A 27,933-nucleotide genomic window follows, 5' to 3' on the forward strand; every position below is an offset into this window, starting at 1 on the left:
TTGACACTGAACATGGGTGAGCATGATGCCGTGACTCCCACAGAAGGGCAGAGCCGGACTTCGGCGTGACAATATCCAGGTTAATGACACCATCATACACATCTGTAAATTAGATAATAAATAAGGTTTTCTTAGTCTTAGTCTTCAGGAGCACGTTGAAGCCCTATTAATAACTTGTGGATTGCACAAACAAGATCAGTGTTTACTGCAAAACATTCAATATTTGAAAAGTTAGATGGGCCTGGCCGGTTTGGCTCAGCGGTTAGAGTGTTGGCCCTCGGACCGAAGAGTCTCAGGTTCGATTCCGGTCAAGGCCACGTACCTCGGCTGAGGTTCCGTTCCCAGCCCTGGTCAGGTCATGTGGGAGGCAGCCACTCACGGCACTGTTTCTCTCTCTCTCTCTCTCCCTCCCTCCCTCTCCCACTCTATCTGAAGATAAAATGGAAAAATGTCCTTGGGTGAGGATTAAAAAAAAAAAGAAAACTTGGATTAATCTTGTCCATTTATCCTGCAAAGTGACACATTGTAGGCTGATTTGAAATACTTGGGGACGACTGCTCCGGACCCCACGCCTAGAACGCTCTGCTCCACTTCCCCGCACAGCGTTTGGGGGTGCGTCAGCTCCGGTCTGCCCGGGCCGGTCACAGACCAGCTCTGCCTGCTCCTCGGCTCTGGGTGGGTCGGCAGCCACATGTCCCTTGGCAGCAGCCTTGGCTGAAATCACTGGAAGGTTGGCTCACAAACCTGCTAGAACCTCATGTTTCTTCTCGTCATGGTTTCCCTAAAGATGCCAGGTCACGAGCTGGATCGGATGCTGCCAGCGCTAGTGGGGAAGAGAGGAGCCACACGGACTTGTGTTTGTGCAGGCAGAGGGCCGAGATGGGAGGAGCGCAGGCAGACCCCAGCCTCCGTGACCGTGACCGGAGAACAGACTCCCTGCTGGCCCAGTTCTCGGAGCTCAGCTCCAAGAAGTCACTTAGGCATCTGAGCCCAGAGAGGGAAACCTGGGGCTGGACCGGTGGGACAACAGTCATCTACTGGAGCAACAGAGGGAGAGGCTTTTGTGATCAGGGACCTGGGACAATACTGCCCTGAATGGTGTGGCTTAGTGGTTAGAGCATCGGCCCACACACTGAAGGGTTGCAGGTTTGATTCCCAGTCAAAGGCACATACCTGGGTTGCAGGTTCAATCCCTGCCCTGGTCAGGGTCTTGTGGGAGGCAACCAATCAATGTATCTCACAATGATGTTTCTCTCTCTCTCTTTCTTTCTTTTGTTCAGGTAGAGTGGGAGGGGGGGGGAGAGAGAGAGAGAGAGAGAGAGAGAGAGAGAGAGAGAGAGAGAAACATCGACCTGAAAGGGACACATCGAGTGGCTGCCACCTGCACAAGGCCGGGGACAAACTGAAACCAAGGTACGCGCCCTCAGCGGGAACCGAACCCGGGTCTCTCTTAACAGCTGAGCCAAACCCGCCAGGGCATCTTTCTTTCTTCCTTTCTTCCTCCCTCCCTCCCTCCCTCCCTCCCTCCCTCCCTCCCTCCCTCCTACTCTATCTAAAAATCAATGGAAAAAGTATCCTCAGGTGAGGATTAACAAAAAGAAGAAGAAGAAGGAAAGGAGGGGTAGTTGACATGATTTTAGGTACTCAAACTTTAGCATTTTTGTAAATGGTTATGAATTTTTTTCAAATGTATTTAAAACCAGAAAAATGAGACACCGAACTCAACAGCGATCATTTATTGCACACAGACACGACAGAGAGGTTTCTTTAACTTCTGCCACATCAGCACACTGACCAACATTTTACGTAGGAGGGTAGGAGGGCTTTGTCTGCCAGCGAGCCTGCGGCTTCCTCGAGGGAAGGGCCCGGCCCGCGGGTGTGCGCCTGGTGTGAGAGCCTGGTCCACAGGGTGAGCTGGGCATGAAGAGAAGCAGAGCTGAGTGGATCTTCCCAGCTCTGGGCTCCACACGGCAGGTTTGTTTTACATATTGGCGACTAAATCAGTTTCTTTAAAAAAATCTTTCAGCTGCCTTTTATTGATCCCTGACCCCTCCCATGGCCCTTCTTTGTTCTTCAGTCCTTCTTTGAGGCCCCAAATCTCCTGCGGCCTGGGAACTGAGGGCACTGCTTATGGGGACACCTACTAGGGCAGGGACCCCTTCCCAGTAATCAGGGGACACCTGCCCTTGTGGTTCCTGGAGCTCTAAGTCTCCAGAGAAAGGGAGGCAGCCCTTACATCCAGTTGGGGGGCCATCAGCAGGGGCCGGGGGCCGCAGGAGGGAGGGCTGTGCTGGCTGCGTGGACAGGGACAGCGGCGGGGAAGTTCATCTGTGCATTGCTGTGGAATGCTCCATTGTTCGCAGCCGGGCTGGAAGACAAATTTGTTTTGTTGCCCCATCTGAGAACTTTAAAAGGGAAGGATTAAAAGAAACAGGAAGAACTCTGTTTAGATAACAGTAGCCAGGAACACATCGGATCTTCTGGAATGCACAGATTATCTGGATTAAGTGCATTAATTTATTCAACAAATATTTACTGAACATCTTTTTTTTTTTTTTTAATTCGATATGTTTTTATTGATTTTAGACATAGAGGAAGGGAGAGAAAGAGAGAAACATCAATGTAAAAGAGAAACATCGATTGGTTGCCTCCCATACACGCCCCAACCGGTGATCGAACTCATCACCTAGGTATGTTCCCTGACCAGGAGTCAAACCTGTCACCTTTCGGTGTGTGGGGACAACACTCCAACCAACTGGGCCACCGGCCAGGGTGTTGAGCATCTTTTGAGTGCCAAGCAATGCCCCAGAACTGCTCCATGGACTGTATGAAAGTGTGTTTTGAATGATTGAATCAGATCTGGGTCTTAGTAAGGAAGTAAATACCATTTTTTATTACAGTATTTACCAAAGAAAATATCAAGTATTTTTAGGCTCCGTCCAAAGAAATTCGACCCCTGCCCCAGCAGCGTCGTACATTCATGAACACGCATGCGTCAGACCTCGAGAATGAGCCCCTTCTTCCTGTGCAGATATGATCAGCCTTGTAGACTGTGGGAAACGGGGCAGGCATTTGGCAGGGGGCACAAGGTAAAGGTCGGCTACGCAGTCCCTCAGGCAGCGGGCAGGGAGGAAGTCTGGCGGCTCTGGGCTCTGAGGCTCTGCCGGGAGGGCGCTGGCCTCGGTTCAGGCTGTCCTCGGGCTCTGACATCAGCAAATGCGTCCACTCCGCTTCCTCTCCGGGGCTGGCATCTGCCCTGTGTGCAGGGTCCTTTCGACTCCGGCCCTGAAGTGAGTGCTGGGGAGGAGCCCGGGGTGCCAGAGGAAGCTGAGAGTGTGTTCCAGATGGGATTGAGAACATGTTTGGGCCTTTGCAGAAGCATGGATGGGGCATAGAGAAAAGGCATCAGTCAGCAAGGAAGGTCTGCGTCTAACCCGGGAGCAGGCAGAACACCCGCTGAGGGCCTCACGGACAGCTCCCCACGCCTCGCACACCGAACGATCATTCACACCTATTTTCTGCTCTCTGGACATAGAGACATGACCAAGAGTGAGTTGAAAACGAGCCCTGAGTGAGTCCAGGCACATGAGCAAGCCAGAGTCGAGGGATTCCCCGTCGTCACTGAGCCACAGTGGGGGCCAACGCCACCTCTCCAGCTCAGGACCAGCCAGTTTGGATGCGCCTGCTGACGCCCGTGCCTCCGGGCCAGCGCTTGAAGTGTGGTCACCAGGCAGCAGCAGCCGCCTGGGAACGTGGAAATGCCAAGTCTCAACCCGCCCAGGCCCAGTGCCCCTGCAGCTCACACTCACACGTGGGAACCGCCGCTCCACAAGGCCTTCCTGTCGGCTTCCCCACAGCCGCCCGCTCCGGGCCAGTGTCGCCACAGGTACTCTACGCGTGAGGACAGCAGCCCCCGAGGTTCAGGGAGCGACCCAAAGCTCTGCATTCCCCAGGATGGTGAGGCTGCCCACTGGCCTGTCTTCACCTTCATCACTAAAGCTCCTGGGTGGTGAGGAGAGCGGAGCAGCAGAGGTCACTGGGCCCTGAGATGCGCTCCCGGGGAGACCACACGCAGCCTTCCACGGGGCCCAGGACTGTCTCTCGGGACAGGAGGAGGAAGCAGGCTTCGCAAGGCTCGCCAAGGCCAGGGAGGAGACAGGCGGCCTGTTGGCACAGGGAGATCAGCTAAGCCAGCTGGGCGTCTGAATCCTGCAGAGCTGGCACATGAGCCACATGGGGTATACGTGAGGTTTTCAGACACTGAAGGAGGAGGAGCAGCTGGGGTGGAGGGGATTCCGACAGCTTTCCACCCTCTTCCCTCAGCGGAGTCTGCAGGCCCCCTCCCCTCCACTGGAGCGAAGCTTCGTACAGAGAGAATGGCTGAGACTCACACACCACAGAGTCCGCAGAAGTTTACAAGGACCTGAAAACACAGGCCTTGCTAACTCGGGGAAATGGGAACTGGAGGGAGACAGAGGAGCTGTAAAAGAACAGAAGTGGAGGGCAGTGATGGAGGGCAGCATGAGGTAGAGAAGGGGCCCCGTGGTCATGTAATGCCCATGGTGGGAACATCACAGTCTGGGCGGTGAGACCCCCGCCCTTGGCATGTGGCCTGGTTCGGGAGGATGAGTTTTCTTAGTCTGGGATGCACAGTGCCATGATCTTAGCACCACCATTTGCTGCTATTGCCATTGCATGGCCGTGAGGCGGGGAGAGACATCTAGCAAGACTGGGAGATCTCTGCCTTGGAGTTGCTGGTGGGAGCAAGGGAGCAGAAGGTTGAGGAGGTTTGGGGAGGAAGAGGGATGCACTCCGCTCCATTCCAGGCTTCTGTGGGCTGTTCAGGTGAGACGCCAGGAGGCCCCTGGGTCAGAGAAAGTCAGCATGAGTCCCCAGCAGCCGCAGGCGGTAGCTAAGGTGGTTGAGTGAGGAGATGAGCGGGATGAGGAGGATCAGAGCACCAGAGCACTGGGGTCGGAGGGCGTGGGCCACCACGCTGCTGCTGCCTGGCTCTCACACCGGAGAGTGCATCAGAAGCACAGCACCGGTGCCGAGAAGCAGGGAGAGAGGGGCAGGAGGAGCAGGAGCGAGCTCCCATGGGAGACTGAGCTGGGCTGTGGGAGCAGAATGCAGGTGCCCAGGGGACATATTAAAAGGCCCATGGTGAGCTTGTCAAGGGCCATTCCACCGTGATGGTGAAATCTCTAAGCCAGTGTGCTGAGGTTTGAGCTACAAGTGTTAAGTGAGAAAAATAGACAATCTCAGGAAGTCTGACCATAAAAGAGGACAAAAAACAGACCAGTGGCAAGAGGGAGCCAGGGGTGGAGAGTCACAGTTATTATCGTGGGAGACATGGAAACAAAAGCAAATTCACACAAGGAAGAGGTTCGGGAAAGGAAGAAAGTGAATGGCAGCTGCCGGGGAGAGGGAGGGAATTTGAAGGAGCAAGTTACTGCCCCCCAAAAAGCAAAAGGGGATGGACCCAGAGCACAGCCCCGGGTGGGTCACTCTCAGACCGGAAGAAGGACAGCCCTTCCATGGGATTCTCTGGGCTCCGGGCTGCAAGGAGGTGGGACCAGGTGGGGACGGACAGATGGGGAGCTGAGGCGGAGGGCACTGTGTTCTCTGTGAGGTGCAAGGTGGGCTAGGGCCAGAGGGGAGCGGCTCCTGGAGGAGGCAGCCGAGGGTGGGCACTGGTGACCAGTGTGACAGGAAGGCAGGGGCCTCCAGAGTGGAGGAGGTCCAGGGCTGAGGGCGATGGAGGTGATCACGTGGTGCGGGTAGAGGCTGGGAGGAAAAGCTCTGGGTCCGAGCAGCAGCCTTGTAGATGAGGCGCAGGGTCCAGAGAGGGACAGATGACAGAGGCTGGGCTGGATGTCTGAGCCTCACAAGAGGCAGGGCTCAGGGAGCAGGGGCATGGACGTGTCCTCAGGAACCCAGGAGAAAGCCTCCAGTCTGGCACCCCACCCCGGCCCAGCCACTGCCTAGCCCTGGGTGCTGGAGGAGCAGCTGTGCTCAGGAGGGCACAGGGAGCAGGGCCTTGAGGGCCGCCATTTCCAGCCGAGATGCAGGTGGAAGGAGCAGAAGGGACAGAGGCTGAGGAGGTGGGGGTGGGGACAAGACCCAGAGCTCGAGGCTGGCTGGGAGGGGCTGGGGGGCACAGGACAGTGGGAGCAGTGAGTCTGGGAGGAAGCACAGAGTGGCCGGGGGGGGAGGAGGCAGAGGACCTGATCCAGGCCTTGAGCTTCAGCCATGTCCCAGACCAGGGGCTGTCTGGCTGCTGGACTGGGTGGGCACAGGCTTGGACCGCAGGGGCCCAGAGTCTTGGCAGGGATGTTCTGCAGGTTTTGAGGCTGAGGAGGAGGCAGGGGCAGAAGGACCCCATCCCATGCCCTGAGTTATGCTGGGCACATCCCCAGATGGAGCCCTGGTTGGTCATGTTCTCTTGTTGCTCTCCACCCTCTGCCCTCTTCCTGCCTGGACAAGGCCCGCCATCTGAATGCAGGTCCCACCCTCTCTGCAAGCGTTTCGTGATCATTGTGATATTTCATTGCATACATATAGACTCAAATGAAATTGGTGGGTCTTTTCTGGTCATACACCAATCAAAGATTTCTCACGTATGTTTTATGTGGATGTTACTATATCAATATAGCATACATCTTATAAATATCTAGAAATAGAAATTAAAAAATATGACAGCCCTGGCAGGTTCAATTCCCAGTCAGAGCACGTACCTAGGTTGTGGGTTTGATCCCCTGTTGAGGCAACCGATTGATTTCTCTTGCATCAATGTTTCTCTCTCTCTCTCAGATCAGTAAGTATGTTCTTGGGTGAGGATTTAAACAGTTATGAGACAGGAAATAACTTTGAATAGAAGTGGTGATGCACTCTGCCCACCGCCCTCGGGATGGCCCTGTGCGCCCACCAGGGCAGCGTGCTCCCTTCGAGACTGCGGAGCTGCTGGGTGTGCTGCTGTCTCATGTGTCCTCCGTGTCTCCTTTGTGAACAAGAATCAAGTCATGTGCACAGCAGGTGCTCAGTAAATATCTGTGAATGGGATAAATAAACAAGTCACCCAGGAATGTTTGGGAATAGAGGCAACACCCCAGCATGGCCAGTGGCGAGGTCTTTGGAAGCAATCGGGTTGTAGTTCAAGTTCCAGCTCTGCCCCTCACTAGCCCTGGGGTGGAGGGCGAGTTCTCGGGCTCCCTGAACCTCAGTTCCCCCCAGTGACAGGGCCCATGCCTGGAGCTCCCGCAGGCGCGGTGAGGATGGCAGGCAGCAGTGTTCCCAGCGAGGGCCCTGCAGCAGGGGCACGCGGGGCTTTGGGGGGACTGCTCCCAGCAGCCTGCTCTCCTGTGGGGGTTCAGGGTGAAGGCGAATGTCGGGCAGTTCCAGGCCCGGCTGGGCCAAGGGCAGCTCCGACACCATCCAAACAAAGGAGGGATTTGGTTTCAATTCTGAAAATGCTCTTTAAGGAGAATCGCGATGTGACCCAGGGATGGATCCTTCTTTTGTTTTTCACCGAGTTTACAGTATTTGCCTCATTATAAAACAATATTTATCATAAAAATCAGAACGATGTTGAAAAATGAGATTTTAAAAACCTTTCACATTCCCATCACAGAGAGATCACCTTTATTAATATTTTGGTGTGTGTATATATGTATATATATTTAATTCTATGCTTCAACTTTTTGAAAAACATAATTACAAGTATTTTATGTGTGTGTATAATCCATACATTTGTTTATCTGAGTTTTTATTTGACTATGACATAAGCGTTTTTCTCAGTATTACAAATTCTTCACGAGTGTGACTTTCCGTGGCTGTAGGCACACCCGGAGCCATGTCTCTGTTCCCAGGCCCTCAGCAGCCCGGCCGTCTCCGTGGTGCTGGGCAGCGCGCGTCTTCGGGGCCTGACCCTGCAGGACAGAGGTGGCTCCTCCACACCCGAGGCTCTGCACGGGGCCAGGTCTGCGTTCTGAGACCTGGGTGCCAGGACACACGCACCTCTCACGGGACGGGCGAGCCCCTGTCCTCCCAGCCTCAGTTTCTCTCCCTGACGCAGGGGTAGTAACAACCAGACTCGCCTTGCATGGCAGCTGTGGGGTTCAGTGCGATGCTGGCTCTGAGGCCACTCTGGGAATCGCTGGATGTGGCCCAGACCTTGGTGCATGGGTTCACTGGAACTCTTTCAATGCCAGCACAGGAGCAAACCCAGCTCAACAAAGCTCAAGCCGTAAACAGTCTCTACTGGCTCACAGAATTGCAAAGTCCAGCTGCAGAGGCCCGACGGGACCCGGGGCCTGAGAACATGGGGCAGATTCTCCCGAGTGCTGTGGACCTCGACGCTGAGGGAGGGGCCCGCGCTGTGGCAGCACTGGGCGAGGGCACCCTGTCCTGACGGGGCACCAAAGGGCCTGAGCGGCCTGGCTCCGTGCCCTCCCGTCTCAGTGATGTCCGCCCACCTAGCCTCAACCCCTGCGAGTGGGCACGCGGTACCCCAAAGGAGGGTCAGGTGCTTTCCCCGGCAATGGGACAGACTTGGGGAGGGGCCCACAGCAGATGTCCACTTCGTGGGCCGTCATTCCTGACACTGGGGCCGGGGCGGGCTTCTCAGAGCTGGTGAGGCCAGGAGCCCCTCAGAGGTGTAGTCTCTGCACACCGGTGTGAGGGATCTTTGGTCTCCCCAGCCTTGTGGGAATCGTCCCCAGTCACCCTCCGCGGCCTGCCCTCCTGCTGGCGGTGCTGGGAAGCTGTGAACATTCTCTACCCCAACCTGCAGAAGTGGGGCCACACCCCCAGGTGCTCCCTCCCTGTGACCCATGAACTGGGAGGAGGCCTGACTCCCAGTGACCTCATCAAGTGACTCAGCGCACAGAGCACGGAACACAGCCCAGGGTGTGTGAGGGACCCCAGGCCCAGGGCCCCCGCAGAACTTTATAGGCCCCAAAGTTTATAGCCCAGAAGGCCGAGCTGGTGCGGCACCTGGGTGAGCCAGCGGGGGGCAGGCCCAGGGAGAGGGCAGAGCTGCGGAGAGGGCTCCTGGGAGCAGTCACTGGCTGCTGGTCTGGTCTGGGAGCGGAGGCGGTCCCAGCGCGCTCCTCCCCACTCGTTCAACTGGGAAATAAAGCACAGGTGTCATAAGTGCGTCCCACCAGTCCCTCACGCCTGAGGTGGGGAGAGGCGGCTCCTCCGACAGTCGGGCCCCCGCTCTGTCTCCTGTGGCTGGCATCCTTCTGTCTGCACCAGTGTTTGTACTTGGTCCCTGCCCCAAAGGCTCACAATCCACTGATATGGGGTCAGTCCAAACAGCGCAGGGAGGTGTGTGTGCCGCAGGGCAGGACGCCCGTCCCCTTTCCCCAAGTGACAGAGAAACAGGCCTCAGAACACCCTTGGGAGCCAAGGAGTGGGCGTTGAGGGTGCCGGGGAAGAACACCGAGAGCTGGAGGCCTTTCCGGTAAGTGAGGAGGCCGCAGACCTGGACACGTAAAGGGGGTGAGACACAAGACTGGGGCGAGAGGAGATTCCTTCCAGAAGCCAGGGGTGTGTCGGGGGGAGCAGGAGCCCAGACCTAGGTTCAGGACCAGGGAGAGGGCACAGGGCAGGATCCAGGTGCCCAGAGGGATTATCCTGGTAACACAGGCTTTAGGAAAAGAAAGAGATGCTCAGGCCCTGCCCCCCTTGAGCGGACTCTGCTACAGACAAGGTGAGGGAGGGAAGGGCACCTCTGGGCAGGAAGTGCCAAGAGCACTTTAAGGAAGCCTGTCTGTGGCGTGTGTGTGTCCATGCTGCAGCCCCGCACCTGGGCTCCCAGGGAAGAGGGGTGGGTTCCAGGGCTGTGCACTAAGAGGGCAGGAGAGAGGAGAGCAGGGCCTGGGAGGAGGCCGAATCCTCGAGTGCCACCCTGGGTACCCAGCTCCATCACCAGCATCGGGGGAGGATGGGGCTCCAGCAAGCTGACTTAGGGAGGGCTCGGATCGGCCCCTGCCTCTGTCACTCCATCATACCTTTATGCTTTCCGTGACCTACGGCGTGGGGTGACAGGTGACAGCCCTGCTGTGCCCAGATGCAGCTTCCGTAGAGGGGGCTTGGATTAAGTATCTCCCAGCTCCACTAAGCAGAAGCCTTTGGGGGGATGTCTTATGGAGAAAGCAGGGAACAGCCGAGGAGGGAACAGGGGACGTGAGGAAGCACTACTGAATGAGGAGAAAACAGCAGTAATAGCGGTGACCGTTCCTGGGGACCTGTTAGTTCAATTTGCTCCTCACCCAGTTCTAAGAGGCAACTTCTGCCCTAGGTCACACAGCTAGCAACTCAGAGCAGGGAGCGAAGAAGAGGAAACCCCTATTTGGACCAGGAAGCCCAATACGTTGGTCGTGCAGGTGAGGAACCCAGCTCTCTCTGGGAAGGTGGCCCACACAAGTTCTCACCATACGGGCCTGGGTGCTGAGTTCCTTCTCCAGAACTCGGGGTGGACGACTGAGGTTGAGACCAAGGCAGCCACATCCCAAGGCACCCTTGAGTCAGCCCCCCGTGGGCTGTCTGAGCCCCAGGGCTTTGTCTGGGGTCCTGGGGACAAGGGAGAGCCCAGGGCCTGGGTGGCTCTACAGCTAGAATAGTCACGCCATCCCCCCGGGGTGCTGTTTCCCTCTACAGGCACCAGGAGGGGTGTCCCTGGAAAAGAAGAAGAGACCAAAGTGGTGAAAATTCCGCATAAGGGATAATTTTGAATATCACAGAGAAACATTTCTAGAGGCATTCAGATCACACTGTTGGCGATCAGTAGTTAAGCAAAGGTTGTTTTGCCAAAAGTTAACTATCTGTTAATTACAGAAGTTAGAGGTGTCTCCAACATTCAGTACGAGTGGAGGTTTAAATATGTCCTGGTGGCCCACGCAGACATTCAAGGAGACCGTGACAAGCCTCTCTCAACACTGAATAATGCTTATTGTGAAAAAGTAGGAGACAAGTGGTATTCTGTGGTTTTTCTGAGTAAAGATGTGCTCGTGGGAAAGAATTAGAAAGAGAAGAAAATTCAGCAGCATTTAGATAATGGTATGGAGTAATGAGTGAACTCACTGTTTTATCTCTCCCAGGAGAGTTCAAACAGAGTTAAATTATTTCAGAAAGAGTACAATACAAAGATTAACAAAGCTGAACAACAAGCATCACGGCAAAGAGACAAAGCACTAGTTTTCTGTTTGCTTGGCAACATTCAGATGACAGGATCCAGCGGGTCCCAGGCCCACACAAGGCCAAGAGCAACAATGTAGGTGCTGCTGGATGCATGTCTCATGACCCCAGCAGGGTCCAGAGGCAGAGGTGAAGTCCGCACTCCCTAGGAGGGGCCGATTATCAAGCAGGATTGGGGATGAGCCAGCACAAGAGGACAGGCTCTGATAAGCACCCAGGGGATGACCTAAGCTGGGCGGGTGGCGTCCAGGGGCCAGGGCCAGGCCAGGGCTCCTCACCCGCAGGGAGGAGGCCACTGAGAAAGTAGACGTGGGAGAGGTGCAGGGCCAGGCCTGCTGGGATTTCTCCTTTCCTTGTCCCTACTCACCACCTGCCAGAGCTGCGTGTGCCCTGCCCTGTGCCAAGCGTGCAGGGACCCCAGGTAATACGTACAGGGACTGGGGTCCCTGGAGGCAGGACACCCAGGCGCGGCAGCGCCCCTCCCGCCCCTCCCTGCATTATCTCAGGGCAGGGGGCACAGTCCGCCTCTGGTCCTGAGAGGGAGCTGTGGGGTGTAGGAGTGGGGCCCCGGGTTCAGTGGCGGAGAGAAAGGCACGCAGTCGATGCTGTGGGAATGGAATGCGCACGGCAGAAAAGAGCAGGATGGAGGCAGCTTCAGAGCCGGATCCAGGAGGCTTCATGGCCGTGCTCAGACCCTCATTTAGGGGGAGCTCTCCAGGCCAGGTGTGGTACTGGCAGCAAAGGTTCCCAGGGCACAGGCGTGGGCACCAAGGTGGGCCTCAGACCCCTGAGGGTCATCCTGTGGGTGGGGATCGGCTTGGCCTGCCTGAGAGCTGTGGCTCAGTCTCCCTGAAGCAAGAGCCCCAGCCGCTGACACTCTGCACCTGGCTGCAGGGAGGTCTGAATCCTGGCTCTGCCCCTTAGTACCTATGTGACCTTGAGCAAGTTATTTTACCTCCGTGTGCCTCAGTTTCTCCAAAAAGAGAATCATTGATGTGAGAGAGATACACTGAGTGGTTGCCTCCTGCACGTACCCCAACCAGGGCTGGGGATCAAACCTGCAACCCAGGGATGTGCCCTTGACTGAGAATCAAACCTGTGACCCTTGGGTACACCGGCCAATGCTCTCCCCACTGAGCAGCACAGGCAGGGACATTTAATAAACCTGTGACCCTTGGGTACACCGGCCAATGCTCTCACCACTGAGCAGCACAGGCAGGGACATTTAATAAACATTTTATTTATTTATTTTTAATCCTCACCCAAGGATATTTTTCCATTTATCTGCAGGTAGAGGGGAGGGAGATAGAGGGAGAAAGGGAAAGAGAGAGAAACATCGACGTGAGAGGGACACATCGACTGGTTGCCTCCTGCAGGAAGTACCCCAACCAGGGCTGGGGACAAACAGCAACCAAGGTATGTGCCTTGGACCGGAATCGAACCCGTGACTCATTGGTCCACAGGCTGATGCTCTACTGCTGAGCCATACCGACCAGGGCTAATAAACATATTTGTTTTTTTTGGTATGTGCCCCTAGCAGGAATCAAACCCAGGACTCTGGTCGGCAGGCTGACGCTCCAACCACTGAGCCAAACCGGCCAGGGCTAATAAACATTTTTAAGCAACAGGATATGCTGGACAAAATGACGGACACAAGGAAAATTAACACAGAACCTTGGCCTCAAGGAGCTCCCAGCTGGGTTGAAGGAGAGAGAAAGGGTAATTACTACAGTCAGTACTGCCGACCACCACAGCAACAGCAGCCGCCAGAACGGAGAACTCACTATAGCCCTGGGAGGTAGACAGGAATATCTTCACCTTAAAGAGAAGGCACCGAGGATCCGAGAGGTTACGCAAACCATCCAAGGTAACACAGCTGATGTGAAGGGTATGTCTGACTATAAGGTCTGTGCACTTCGCCACCACACGTATTATCTCCACTGTGTCCTGTGATAATAAAGCCAGAAGAAACTGTGTGCTGGGGACAAGCACTGAGCCTGATTATTTACCTGTAAAATGGGGAAAGTGACCTCCAGTTTCCTGAGTGACAAGGGGTAATGTATAGGTCTGTACCACTGCAAGACTTGTTCCTACTCTTGTTAAGGGGCCCCCCAAACAGGTAGTGACAGTAGCTGCTCTTGACGAGGAAGCCAAGCACTGAGGCAGGTGGCACAGGCACAGGGAACAGCATGATCAACGCCTGGAGCTGTGAGTGCGCCACTGGCCCAGCACGAGACCTGAGAAAGCTGGAGACAATTAGCAGAGAGAACCCGAAGGTGCTCAGCTTTTCACTTTCTCCTTCCCTCTGCACCCCCCACGAAAGTTGCTGATGGCTTCTGTGTGCACCTTCTCCTTTCCTGTTCCTCCTCAACCTCCACACTCTGGCCTCTGCACACATCACCTGGTGGAAACAGTCTTGCCAAGGTCCTCAATGCCAGCCTGTTGCCAGCCAATGGTCATCTTCAGGTCTCATCTTGCCTCCTCAGCAACCTAGACATTCTCCTTCTCTTTGAAACACTACCCCTCAGCTGCTGTGCTTCCCCCCACGATGGACTCTTTCCGCCGTCTCCTTTGCTGGCTCCATCCCCAGTGCCACCCCTGGATGTTGCTTGTGGCTGGTCCTGGACCTACTTCTGGTCAACACATTCTCTAGGAGACTCATCCTTGCTTGAGGCTTACCCACTGCAACTGTGGGGGATGTCCAAGTTCCTATCTCTAGTTCAGTGTCCGCCTGAGCCCCGGACCTACATACACACCTGCCTGCTGAGCATCTTGACCTGCATGTACTTGATGCAGTCTGGACTCAAAATGAGCCCAGGGGGACTCAGTGCATTCCCCCAATAGTTTCTGCTGCCCTGGGGTCCTTCTACCAGAGATTGGCATCACCAGTGCAAGTTGCCCAAGTCAGATTTTGGGAATCATCTCTAACGTCTCCCTTGCTAACACCTGGATGTCCTCTCCTTTCAACATCTCAGCACCTTCTTCTCCTTCCCTGCTACAGAACAGTCCTTCATCTTTGCTTCTGGGTTTCCTTCCACAGACTGCCCCTTTGCACTTTAACCCAAATGCCAGAGAGGTCTCTGTGAAATAAATGCAAATCAGGTCAAGCCACCAGCCTGTTCAGAAGCCTTTAATGGCTCACCACTGCGTACACTTGACAGCATGACACTCAGTATTCCAGCCTCTTCACCGCACACATTCCCACTGTCCCTGGGTCTCGTGCCCCAACCAGACTGAAACCATGGAGCAGATTTACCTTCCTTCACCCCGTTCCTCCCAATCCTTCCAGTCCTTAGGGCTCAGCTTGAGAGTCACTTCCTCCTGCCCCAGAATGAGTTAGGGCCCCTCTTCTGTGTTGCCATAGCAGCTGGGTACAACTCTGTCTACACCACACCCATGCTTTCTCTTCTCACTCCCCACCTGAGACCATGGAGTTTTTTAAGTCAGCGACTGTCCTTGTGGTTTGTTTTTCTACAGTGCTAAGAAATACTTGCTGAAATCAAAGGATCTGGGAAGGGTTTTGGAAGCAGACTCTGAGGTACTTTGAGGGAAATGAGTTACTCTAGGTGCAGACCCTGAAAATTGAAAACACAATATACTTACTTTCTACTTTTTCCCCAATAGAGCTCCACTTTTGTTCAGGAGGCATCAATACTGTTAGCTACGTTCCTTAGCCTCCTTCGCAGAGGGAAGCCATGTGACCCATTTTGGGCCAATAAGACTTAATGAAAAGCAGCTAAGCATGCTTGGGAGAGAGCTGCTTCCTGACATGAGCACAGCCCTTTTCTTTTACTTCCTTCATGTAGTTAGGAGAGGAGGCTGGAGGTGGAGCAGCTACTTTGGGATGATGAGCCAGTGGTGAGAATGAGAGCCATACACTACGGAATCATGAAGGGACCTCAGTCATGACCACCCTAGACTATCTACTAGAAGGACTTCTTATTATGAGAGACAAATAAATCTCACTGAAGCCACTTCGGTTAGATTTCCATTACATTTAGTTGAACTCTACCTAATAAAATAAAGCCAGATGAAGGTAGATAACCATCTGTGAGCATTTTTGAGTTGGCCTTCCCTTGAAGATGATGCTCGTCTTGACAGCAGGAAGAAGACAAGGTTAATGGAGCAGGACGAATTGAGGGATGAAGAAGCTGCCCTGGTCTGGGATTTGATCAGAGGGCCCTAGCAAGGCTTTGGGGTTTGAAGAAGAGGCGCCAAACATGGCAACTGTAATGTGCCTGTGACCTTGGCCTTCTCTGTTCTCCGCTTGGTTTCACTTGTGAAATGAAGCTGCTGGAATAGATAACTTTTCAAAGGGCATAGTGCTGAAGTTTGGGCTTTGAAGTCAAAGCTGGGTTCAAGTTCCAGGTCCATCACTTAGTAGCTGTGTATCTTTCAATCACTTTTTTTTTTTTAGTTGACTTCCCTAGCATTGTCCCCTGTAAAATCCAGATTGTAATAGCACCTACAACTGTTGAGCTAATGATGGGGTTCTGTGGAATCACAATATAGATGCCCAGCAGAATGCCTGGCACAACTTACCATGGGTGTCACAGCCCAGTGCCCAGCACTCTGAGTGCTTCATGGTGGCAGCCATCCTTGTGTTCCAAGTTCTCTAAGAGGGCAGACTGGTGACCTGGAGTCTCATGTCTGCTCTGGCTCTGGGGCTGGTGCAGGGCTCAGGAGAGCCTCTCTGGATGCCCTGCACTCTGTGGGTGGGTAAAATGGCCAGAGGCCACCCACTGTCCAATGGCTTTTCCTTAGCACTGCATGCTGCTGTGTGTCCTAGGGTCCTTGGACCTCAGGACAGAACAGCATGGTGGATAGCAGCTAGGAGAAACCAGACCATGCCCAGAAAGTTATCAGGCCTTGGATGGAAATAAGAAACCTGTGTGGTCCTTCCATGTGGTGGCCTTTGTTGTAGCTAGAGCTTTCTGGGTACTGGGGGTGGGCTCAGGCTTTTTCTGAGAGGGGAGTAGGCTTGCAGAGGTCAGTTCTGCAGGGGACTACCAGAATTAGGGAGCTGGAAAAATACATGCAGAACTGGGTTTCTTACTGCAGCTGCTTTTGATAGAACTTTCTTATTTTTCTCTTGAAAAGCCTCACCTTTCTCTTCACTGCACTGGGAATCCTAGTTGGAAAATGTCTTAGGAAAACAAATAAAGCCACTGTTATAGTCCAGTCCTGGGAAGGAGGTCAGTGGGGTGCGTGTTTGCCCAGCCACCCCCTCTCCCCATCTTCCCCGAAGTACTCTAGGCCAACCCAGCCAAGCTGACACTTGACAGCGTCTGCAGTTTACCTTGGCTCAGGTCCAGAGGGCTCGGCCCAGCCCGAGGCGGCCCCCACTTCTCCACCTTGTTACCGGCCCCCTTCTCCAGTGCAAAGAACAGTTTAAATATAAATCAGTCCTTGACACAAACAGAACCCCAGCGAGTCTCAGAGCCATCACCGGAACTGAGAGTCCAGGTTTTCTTTCAGCGAGTGCAAACAAGCAGAGACTGGCTCAGTAAATCTCCCCAAGTGCGTCGGGAGGGGGCGGGGGGCTCCCCTCCCTCCAGAAACCCCGGCTCTCCTTCAACACCCCTGGCTCCCGGGGGCCTTCCAGAACCCCTCGGTCCCTCTCCTGCCTCTTCCTGCCCCCGTAGTCCTGCCGACCCCTTCTCCAGTCCCCTTCAGTATCCCGCCAGCCAGCGAGCTCCCTCTGCACCCACCCCCCGGCGACCCCACCCTCTTAAAGCGACTGGCCCCCCTCCGGCCACTACCACCTCCCTTCCCCTGGGCCCGCCACACCCTCAACCCCCTCCCGGCAGGCAAGACCTTCTCTGGAGGCGTTCAAGCCCCACGGGTCCCAGCCGAACCCCAGCGGCAGACACATCCCGGGCGGGAACGAAGTCAAGCGCGGCGGCCGCGCCACACCTGTCCGTGGGGGCAGCAGCGGGGCGGGGGCTCCAAGCGCCTTGGACTCGCGAGTTGAAGAGGGAGGAGGGAGGGCGCGTTTCATCATCGGCGGCGCGGCGGCCACTTATAAAACTTCTGGGCGCGCGCTCTCTCGCCCAGTCCCCGCGCTGCGTGTCTCCCCCGGCCACCGCCGCCGCGCGCCACCCAGAGCCCGCCGCCCAGCCCTCGCTCTCCGGCCTCCCGCCCAGGCCCCTGCCGCCGCCTGCACAGGGCAGAGGGGACGCCGCCCTGCGCTGCTGTCGTCCGGCACCGCTCCCGCCCCGCTTTGCCCGCCACCATGGGGTTCCTGCCCAGGCCCGGTGCGCGACAGGGCGGCGGCGCCTCCTCGGGCTCAGCCGGCCGCTGTCCGCGCTCCATCTTCAACAACATTAAGGTGAGCGGAGACCCCGAGCCGCGCCGGGTGCAACTTTCGCGGAGCCCAGGAGGTTCTGGAGGCGTCGGGGCTACCTGCTCCGCCCTCGGTGCCGCGCTCCGGACGCATCGCCGGCACCTGGACCTGGCACAGCGGGCGAGGGGCGCCTGGACGGGCGAACGCGTGCTGAGTGCGCGCGCTCACACGCCCTCGGCAGTGTAAGAAACAGGACAATGAAAATACCTGCTTATCGGGACAACTCTATTCAGATAGTCCTGGCACTAGCCCAGGGAGCATTCTGTTCTTGGACTGAAAAAGAACATCTCTCGGGGCACTTTTGTCGACCTCCCGCAAGCAGTTATTTCCTTAATGGGGTGTGCTTGGAGGTGCCCAGGTCTGGCGCCCTGTAGGGAAGACTGGTCCTTCTGAGGTGGAGGAGAAAGCCCAGCTCATCTGCGGTGGGTGGGAAGGGATAGTCTCCTCTTCCCTAAGGGCAGCACCGGGAGGCTGTGCTACCTTACCCTGCCTGCAGCGTTCAGGATTCCCCCAGGATGGCTCTCAAGCCTGTGCGCTGGAGCCAGCTCTCCAGGTCTGGGAATGGCCCCAGGAAAGCAGTGGGTTCTCACTGTCTGTTCAGTAGCACTAGACAAGTTCTGGGGAATAGATGAAGAGAAGATGGGGTGGAGGCAGCTGTATGGTGAGGACACTCTTCTCCAGGGGGTCAGGAATGCTTTCCACTCCCTCACATGTGAAGGAGGACCCAGAATGGTGGAATCCATGCTCAGGCTTTTTTCCTGGTCTGGGGTCTGGCCGGCCAAAGCAACTGAGAATGCATCTCCTGAGTGGGCACAGCTGGTGAGAATGGGGAGGTTGCAGAGCCCACATTGGGGCTCCTTGGTGCCAGGGTGGGGATTATGTTGCAGAGCCACTGTTTCAGACAACCATGCAATCAGATGGAGCTAGTTAAAGCCTCCAGTGGTGCAACTAAGGAGAACCCAGATGTGAGTGTCCAACAGAAAGGGATCTGGAGGTCACAGTGGATCTCACCAATATACTTACTCATATTGCTGGCAGTGGATCTGGATTCTTACTCCTGCTTCTGCTTTCTCCCCACACCACACACTATAAAGGCTGAATGGATGCCATGGTTGGATGTAAATAAGACACAGAAATTATGAGATAATTTTTAATTTTTTTTATCCTCACCTGAGGACATCCTTTCATATTTTGTTCAGATAGAGTGGGAGGGAGAGAGCGAGAGAGAAACATCGACGTGAAAGGGACACATTGAGTGGCTGCCACCCGCACGACCCAACCAGGACCGGGACACACTGCAACTGAGGTACGTGCCCTTAGCAGGAACCAAACCCAGGTCTCTCTGGACTGCAGGCCGACCCTCTAAACCCTGAGCCAAACCCGCCAGGGAAATTATGAGATAATTTAAGATAATCTTTAAATCACCTCTCTTTTGGCCATACCTGTAGGAGAAAAAACACTGTGTGGTTTGGGTCCCACCATTTAAAAGTGTCTTGGAGCCCTGTCCAGTTTTACTCAGCGGTTAGAGCATTGGCCCGCAAACCAGAGAGACCCGGGTTCGGTTCCTGCTAAGGGCACGAACCTTGGTTGCAGTTTGTCCCCGGCCCTGGTTGGGGTCGAGTGGGTGGCAACCACTCGATGTGTTTCTCTCACATAGATGTTTCTCTCTCTCTTCCTCTTTCTCTCCCTCCCGCTCTATCTGAAGATGGATGCAAACATATCCTCGGGTGAGGATTTAAAAAAAAAAAGTCTTGGAGATGTTTCAACAGAAATTTTGGTGTTTATAACTTAGGAATTGGGAGGAAATAATGAGGGAAATGGTTGGGTGGTCTGAAAAGAGAGGGTCTCAGGAGGGAGCCAGGGTGGGGGCAACTTCCGCTATGTTCACCATGAAGGGCAGGAAGGACGACTTGTTCCAGAACAGATTCCTGACAGCAAGGTTAACCCCAAATGAGAGTGATCCACTTAGACCCTCCCAGAGTCCCTGAAATAAATGTGTGTGTGGCAACAGTTTCTTTGAAGATCTGTAAAAATAAGACCATTTATCACATGCTGATGATTGAGCCGCACGTGCCTGAGGCCTGGGTCCGGGCCAGTTGGCCTCCTAAAGTCTCATACCAGTTGAGAGTTTTCCTTAACTCTAAAAACCAGATTTTCTTAATTATTGCCTCTGTTGCTCCATAGTAATTCTGAGATCAGAGTTTGGCGAGAATTCTGCTTAGCTTCACTTATTAGCCTGACACCAGGTACACGGTTGGATATCTCAGGGTCAATATGGGGCCTGGTATTTCGTTAGTTAAATCTACTTAAGCCTTTTCTTCCAGGGGATGTTACTGGCCATCTGGGGGCTTTTCTATTTGATGGTAGATTTTCTCCTCCTTATGAGAGGTTGGGTGACTGCCCTACACCCTCTCAGTGGGGTATGGGTCCCACTTCTTGTGATATGTGTGGCATGGGGGGCAGGGGACACCCAACCTGAGAACCCATCCTTTTTCTAGGTTTTTTGATGCTGGGACAGATTAACCATGGGACTTTATGACATTCTTGCAAAAGCCCACATACCATAAGGTTTAGGGGAAGGGGATGAAGTCAGGGGACTCAGCCTTTACTGACTGAGTGACACAGGGATGCATTTCTCACCTGTCCTGGGCCTCAAGAGTCCTTACATGAAAACACTAGGTAATATGAGCAATTCCTACCTCATGGGACTTCGTAAGGATGATGAAGGATGAAGCATAGGGAAGGGCTTGGTGAGCCATGCTGGGTTCTCTGGGATTGGCATCCATGTGAGGCTAGTTCTTGCCTCAAAGAGGACTGCCCATTCATCATCATTGAGGATCTAGTGTTCCACTAATTACAGTTAATAGTTAAGAAAAACTACAGTTAATAACACTAATGTCCAAAATGATAGTAATAGCTAACAGTAAAGGAGCTGTCTGAATGTACCAGAAACTATGCAAGTATTTTATCCGTATTTAATCCTCATTACAACACTCTCAAGTAGATTCTGTTACTGCCCCCATTAATGATGAGAAAAACAAGGCTTGGTGAGGTTGGTCCCTTTTACATGGAGACAGAGCCAGAAAGTGGGGAGTATAGAGGAACCACATATGAGGCTCCAGAGTCAGAGACCCTAAGGGCTATACATCCTGGCCCTCACCATCACACAGTGCTGCCCAACTTGAGCTAGCATGTGGGGATACCATGGGTGTATTTGTTCCCAATGGTCAGGCTTTCTCCAGGCCCTGGTGACCCACGCACATCCTGGCTGTGACCCGGGGCCTGCAGTGGCTGGAGGCATGGCTACTCCCAGTCACTAACAGGCTCATACCCTTTCATTCTTTTTTTTTTTTTTTCTTAATTTTGTTCTTTATTTATTTTTAGGGAGAAAGAAAGAGAGAGGGAGAGATCGATAGAAACATTGATGAGAGAGAACATCAATTGGCTGCCTCCTGCATACGCCCCACTGGGGATTTGGCCTGCACCCTAGGCATGTGCCCTGACTGGGAATCAAACCAGCGACCTCCTGGTGCATGGGTCAATGCTCAACCACTGAGCCACACTAGCCGGCCCCTTTCATTCTTCATAACGCTCATCTAAGGAGCCAGGCAACTCTCACTCTAGTGGTGAGAGTTTTTTCCTACCTCCTTTCACAGGAGTAAATACAATGGCGTTTAATCTAGAGAGTCTCTATTGTGTCTGGCTTACAAGATTCTTAAGTAGTGGACATACTCACCAGTCACTGCCAGAGGGAGCAGCTTGGCATCCAGGACTCTAAAACTCTGAATTAAAAACAGTTCATTCAGTGACTATGGGGGTGAGGTGGGGGAGAGAAGAGGGAGGCTTCGTGGCTGACTTATCCTGGCAGCCTCACAGAGATCTGTTTCTCCTTAAAATGAAGTTTCTGGGGCCAAGTGGAGGTTATCTTGTCAAAGGAGTGGTGGGTTTGTGACTGGCGCCCACATTTCAGGCACTTACTCGCCCAGGGCCCCGGTGCAGTGAGACTGTGCAGCCAGTGAGTGGGGAACATCCTGTCCTGCGGGGTGGAGGGCTGGGGAGAGCAGTGGGAAGAAAGGAATAGACAAATCTGGCCGGAATAGCCCCGGTGACCTCTGACCTGGGAGGGAGGCCCAAAAGTGAAAGAGAGGTACTTTTCCTGACCTGTGTCCATAGCTTCCTGAGGTCCCTGAGGTCCAGAGGAAAGTGCTATCTCCCAGCAACCTGTAACTTGTACTCAGAAAAACAGATTCAATAGAATGCCCAGGGCCAAAGAATTCCTTAAGTGACCCCATGGGTTAAGTTGTGTCCTCTCCTCCCAGGGGTGGTGTTTTTCTGACTCTGAGGTCAGCATGTATTCAGTTTTCCTGGAATGTGTCTCAGCCTTGCCCCACTTGAAGGGGTGGGCAAAGAGAACAATGGGCATGGGTGGGGTGGGGGTCGCAGGTCACTCAGACCCCTTCCTCCTGTCACGATGCTCCCAGCACCTCTTAGCTTTCATTTGCTCTCCTGGTGATGAATTTGTGACCTGCGCTCCCACAGAACAGTTGCAAGAGCAATTTGGGTCTCATAACCTAGGCAGCTCATTTTCTCTGAGCATTCTCCTTTGTCTGTGACGGTGCCCACTTCTCCTTCCATTCTGGGAGGCCCAGATGTGGGGATGTGGGGATGGGAATGCAGCTTCCCCTCACTTTCTTCTGCTCTGCTTGTGGAATAGGTCATTTTCCATGCAGAGGGAGCTGGGTGGCCCCCCAGTCCAGGCACCACCTCTCCTTGTTTTCCCTCTTCACATCCTTGCTTGGTTTTATCCTCTTCTATGGTTTTAACCACCTCCTGTCCTGATTTTATCCCCTTCTCTGCCTGTGAAGACACTGGCCTGCAGAGAGCCCCAGTCATGTGCCAAAGCCCAAGAGATGGTTGTGGAGGAGCTGAGTAGCCAGGGGTGTTCTGGGGCGAATGGGTTCATCCCAGGATCTTGCATGGGACTGGGCTAGTTTGGCCCTCATTCTACTTTGCAAGTTCGCTGACTTGTCCTTGGGCATTGTACTCTGTTTATGTTGAGGAAGGAGGTGAAGAGATAGCTGTGTGATTTTATGCTTGTCTGCGCCCCACAGGGCCAGCACAGGTGGGCTGTCACTACAATACTTGGTCCCCTTATGAGGAACCATGGGAGAAAGCTGGGTTCTTAGAACCAGACAAAGCTGGATGTACTTTTTTGAGGTTTTAAAAAAACTTATTTTGAAACAATTATATATTTATAGAAAAAAATAGTACTGGGTGTACCTTTCACCCAGTTCCTCCCACTGGTTCCATCAGACACGGACTGTGGTATAATACCGAAAGCAGGAACTAGACACGGCTGTAATATATATGTAGAGTTCATGCCGTTTTATCAAATGTATAGATTCATGGAACCACTGCCCTGCTACTTTAAGACACAGAACTATGCGATCACCACAGAGATCCCCTTTATAGTCATGCCCACCCCTTTCAACTACCATCCCTAATGCCTCACAACCACTAATCTGTTCTCCATGGCTATAATTTTGTCATTTGGAGAATGTTATATAAATGGACTCATACAATGTGTGACCTTTTGAAATTGGCTTTTTTTCATTCAGCACAAGGCCCCTGAGGTCCATCCAGGTTGTTGCGTGTATCAGCAGTTCGAGCCTTCTTATTGCTGAGTAGTGTTCCATGGATGTACTGTGGTTTGTCTATCCAGTCACCTACTGAAGGGCATCTGGGTTGTTTCCAGTTTGGGGCTATTACGAATTAAGCTGATTTGAACAGCCATGTGCAGGTTTTTGTGTGGGCATACATTTTCATTGCTGTGGTATGAATGTCTAAAAGTGTATTTGCTGGGTCTTGGGTAGTTGCATGTTGATTTTTTTTTTAAAGAAACTGCCAAACGATTTTCAGAGTGGCTATATCATTTTACATTTACATTTTTAGCCATGTATGAGAGATCCAGTTTCTCTATATTCTTGCCAGCATTTGGCGTTGTCACTACTTTTTATTTTAGCCATTTAATACGTAGATGTGTAGAAATATCTCATCGTGGTCTCGATGTGCATGTCCCTAATGGCGAGTGATGCTGAACATCTTTTCATGTATTTATTTGCCATGTGTATATCCTCTTCATTCAAATGTCTGCCCATATTATTTTGTTCATTTTCTAATTGGTGTTTTTATTTTACTATTGTTTTTGAGAGTTCTATTTTATACTTACAAGATACGAGTCCTTTGTTGGGCTTGTGGCTTGCAAATATTTTTTCCCAGTCGGTAGCTTTTCATCCTCTTACAAGGTCTTTCACAGAGAAAAAAAAAGATTTTTGATGCAGATGAAGTCTAATTCATCATTTTTTAGACTATTCTGGATCCTGCTTTTGGTGTGATGTATAACAACTCCTCACTGAACCCTAGTCTCTGAAGGTTTTCACTAAAAGTTTTCTAATTTTGCATTTAAATCTATGATTCACTTCAAATTAATTTTTATAGAGGTTTAAGGTTTAAGTCAAGGTTATTATTTATTTATTTATTTTGCCTACGGTTATCAAATTACTCCTGCACCATTTGTTGCAAAGATTAACCATTCTTTATAGTTACCTTTGCAACTTTGTTGAAAATCAGTTGGCCTTACTGTGTAAGTCTATTGTGGGCTGTCCATTCTGTTTCACTGTGTGTATCTCTGCCTAGACAGCAAGTCTTGAAATCAAGTAAAAGTCTTGGTTTTTACTCTGTAGTGGTATATGTGCATCTTATGGATGCCAAAGTTTATAAGCCATTCCGTTTCTCGTCTACTCTGCCTTTTAGGAAGATTTAAGGACAGATTTAAAGCTCATTTTTAGTAACCGGATGGGCTTTTACACATGTATGTGCTTTACTTCTGACCTTTGCTGAGTGGTTATCTTTTTCCTTGAACTTGAATTTTAAGTCTATGTTCCTAAACTTATTTTATACAACAGCCCTGTGAGGGAGGTATCAGCAAATTCATTTCGCACTTGAGGACATCGGGGCTCTTCCAAGACCACGTATCCAGCAAGTGGCAAAGCAGGAGTTCCCACCCGGGGTCTTATCACTCCCCACATCTCTTCTTCCCAGGGCCCCTGAATGCCTCTCAGTTCTGTGATCCCTAGTCCCTGAACATTTGGGCCTGCACTCAGTGATCTCTGACGGCCTTTTGTGTTCTCAGATTCTCATCTCGTTGCTGTTCCGTTGCTGATTGAGATGAGACTAGGATCAGGGCCAGTTGGGTCTGGGCTTGGCTGGGAGTCCTGCCTGCTCTGAAACCTGGCGAAAGGCGAAGGTGCTGGCTGGCTAGGTTGTCTTTGATCAATCTCCAGCTCTTGCTCTCGGTTTAAGGACCTTGAGTCCCTGGGTGTGTCTTACTGTTTAGGATGGATTAAATTTGATCAGGGGTGGGAATGAACCCAAAGCACGCATCTCAGACTCCACCGCAGGGTTGAAGGATGGGATGATACTCTCCCGTGGGCAGCCCTCTCTCTGAGCTGAGCTCTCTTCCTGGGAATGTTAAGGATGCCCAGGGGGAAATACTGGAGGCTCTGACACAGCTGGGGCACCAGCCCAAGATTTGTGACCTTTGGGACATTCGGTCTGGTCAGCATTGGCACTGAGCCCCACAGGGCTGTCCCCACTGCCTCTAGAAATGTAGGCAAACCAACCCTTGCTTAGAGTGCGCACCTGAGTCCTGTAGAAACCCAGGAGTCCTAGTCACAAGTCTCATTTTGTTTACCCAAACCTCAGTAAAACCTATTAATGTTCTAAACGATGCTTCATCCAACACCCTTGGGAAGTGTGGCCTAAATCCCACACCATGCCCTGAATTCTAGGAGGGAGTGAACCAGTTTCCACCCAGGGGTAGGACAAGGGAACAAAGAGAGGTTCCTAGAGATGCCTTTTAACGAACCATGAGTATCACATTTCCATGATATTATATGTTTTATCTTAAAGTCAAGTAAATGTTATATTTTTCCCACAATATCTGTGTGCTTCCCTCAAATGTTGGAGTCACACCGATGCTTCAGAAGGCTGTGCGTGTAGCTCTCGGCTCCCGGGTGGAGCAGACCGAGTTCAGGAAACACAACTCAGGCAGCCTGCAGGTCAGAACTAGTTCATCCGGTTAGTTCTCCCAGCCAGCTCGCTGGGCGCAGAGGGAACGGGTACCTAGAAAGTTTAAGTGGGACAGATACGGGGTGTGGATGTCACACAATGTCTGGGCTGCGCCCTGTGGGACAGTCCAGGAGAAGAGCAGCCTAGAGAACACGGGGAGGGCCCTGGGGGGCTGGGGAAAGGGGCGGCGGCAGAGGGAGAAGCAGGGAGGACAGCAGGCTTCAGAGTCATTTCTCCTGCCTATTGCCTGCCCCAGAGATCGCAAGATAGGGTTCAACTGACCACTTTCTCAATCTGTTTTTCAAGTCATAGATGCCTGGTGCCTCAGGTCCTTTTGAAATCTTTCTGCTCTGCCTCTGAGTCACAGTGCATTTGAGAGAAGTGGCTGGGAGCTGAGCGTCGGTGCTGAGCCCGGGCCTCACTCATGCCTAAGCCTTTACCGCGTGTCTCCCGTGTGAGGCTCTTTGCCAGGTGTCACTGTTGGCACTTGGCTCCCTGGGAGGCTCCCAAGCTTCCAAGAAGCAATTGCCTCTAAGTTCCCTGCTTCCCCGCGACACCAACTGCCCCGTTTTGCCCAGGACGGAGGGGTTCCTGGGACACAGGACTTTCTGTTTTAAAACTGGGAAAGTTCTGGGCAGAGTGGGACGCGTTGGTCACTCTACTGACTCGTTTGCTGTGACATTTTACAAGGATGGACTTCCGCCCTCTGACTGTGGTGGGGAAGGCAGGGAGGAAGTCAGGATGGTGCCCAGGCGTGGGAATGCCCCTGCAGGATCCCGGGCAGGAAGAAGCTGGAGGTTTCTGGCGAGAAGAAAGTGGGCAGAGCAGCAGGGCCCACTTCCCTCCTGTTTGTGCGGGGAGGCCTGTCGCCCAGTCCTGCCTTCACTGCTCGTCGTGGTTTCCGTGGCCTCTTAAGCTTTTCATTATATAGAATCTATGCACACGATGGAAAAACTGAGCTCTGGACAGATGGCACTTTCTGGCTTATAGAATGATTGAATTTCAGAATTGAAGGTGACTAGAAAGCTCATCTGCTCAAAGAGGCAGGCATCTTCTTTATGATGATGTCCTTACCTCTGCTTGCATAGCCCCTGTGATGGGGAACTCACCACATCCCAAGGCAGGCCCAGCACCACAGACTTTTTGCCAGTCTTTTCTATGCTAGTTGAAACCTGCCCTGCTCTCTGTGGGCAGGAGGCTGGACCAGTACTCCGGAGATATAGCACATGAGCATTTAGACCGGGGACCCGGTGTGGGCTGAGGGCCACAATCAAGTGGCTTAGAAACACTTCCTGAAAGAACAAATGGAAACCCAGTCAGCTGAACAATGTTTATCATGTAACTCCGTCACTCAGAAACTTAGAATGAGGACACAACTTGTATATGTAGCAACTGGAGAGTCAATACGTAGACCCTGGGACATCCATCAATGGAATATTTACAAATCATTTTTTAAAGTCTTTATTTAAATCCTCACCTGAGGGTACTTTTCCATTTATTTTTCAGACAGAGTGGGAGAGAGGGAGGGAGAGACAGAGGGAGAGAGGGGGAGGGGGAGAGGGGGAGGGGGGGAGAGAGAGAGAGAGAGAGAGAGAAACATTGATGTGAAAGACACGTTGATCAGCTGCCTCCCACACAACCCTAACCGAGGTACGTACCCTTGACCGGAATCGAACCTGCAATTCTTCGGTCCACGGCCGGCACTCTAACTGCTGAGCCAAACCGACCAGGGCCATTTTTTAAAGTTTTATTGAGAATAGCTTAAACTTGAGGGAAGGCGTCATTCTTTAATTATTAGCAGAGGTGGCAGGATGGACAACATATGTAGAGATGATCCAAATTCATAAAAGTCACGAGAAGACTTGAAGAGAGGATACCTAAATGGAGATAGTTCTCTATTTTGGGAGCCTATACATGGTTTTGTTTTTCTTCTTTGTGACTTTCTGTGTTTTCCATTTTTCTACCATAAACATGTCCTGTATTTATAATTGGAAAAATCTACCAATTAAAAAGCCCTAATGCCTGTGGCTACTACCCCCGCACCCTCCTTGGCTGAGCGCAATGAGATCCCCATCGCGGTATAGGGAGTGCTATGTAAAGTGGGCGGTGGCTGGTCTCCAGGCCCCTGAGGATGGATCAAGGGTGCGGCCAGGATGGCGGCCAGGGGTATGGGGTTATCTGGAAGGGCCAGTCCCTGCAGTGCCCATCACTGTGCCCACTGCACTGATATATATTATCACATATGAGTCTTGTGG

The 27,933-nt window shown here is 52.7% G+C and overlaps 1 protein-coding gene across 1 annotated transcript in view; it reads left to right on the forward strand.

Moving 5' to 3' along the window:
• Positions 1-17,437: 17,437 nt before the first annotated feature.
• Positions 17,438-27,933, forward strand: part of SLCO2A1 (solute carrier organic anion transporter family member 2A1) — a 78,074-nt gene continuing 67,578 nt past the window's right edge. The window contains exon 1 of the mRNA XM_036267054.1: positions 17,438-17,533. Coding sequence (XP_036122947.1) covers positions 17,438-17,533 — 96 coding nt within the window. The remainder of the gene's footprint in view (positions 17,534-27,933) is intronic.

Source organism: Molossus molossus, unplaced genomic scaffold, assembly GCF_014108415.1.
Source record: "Molossus molossus isolate mMolMol1 unplaced genomic scaffold, mMolMol1.p scaffold_m16_p_18, whole genome shotgun sequence".
Lineage (NCBI taxonomy): Eukaryota > Metazoa > Chordata > Mammalia > Chiroptera > Molossidae > Molossus > Molossus molossus.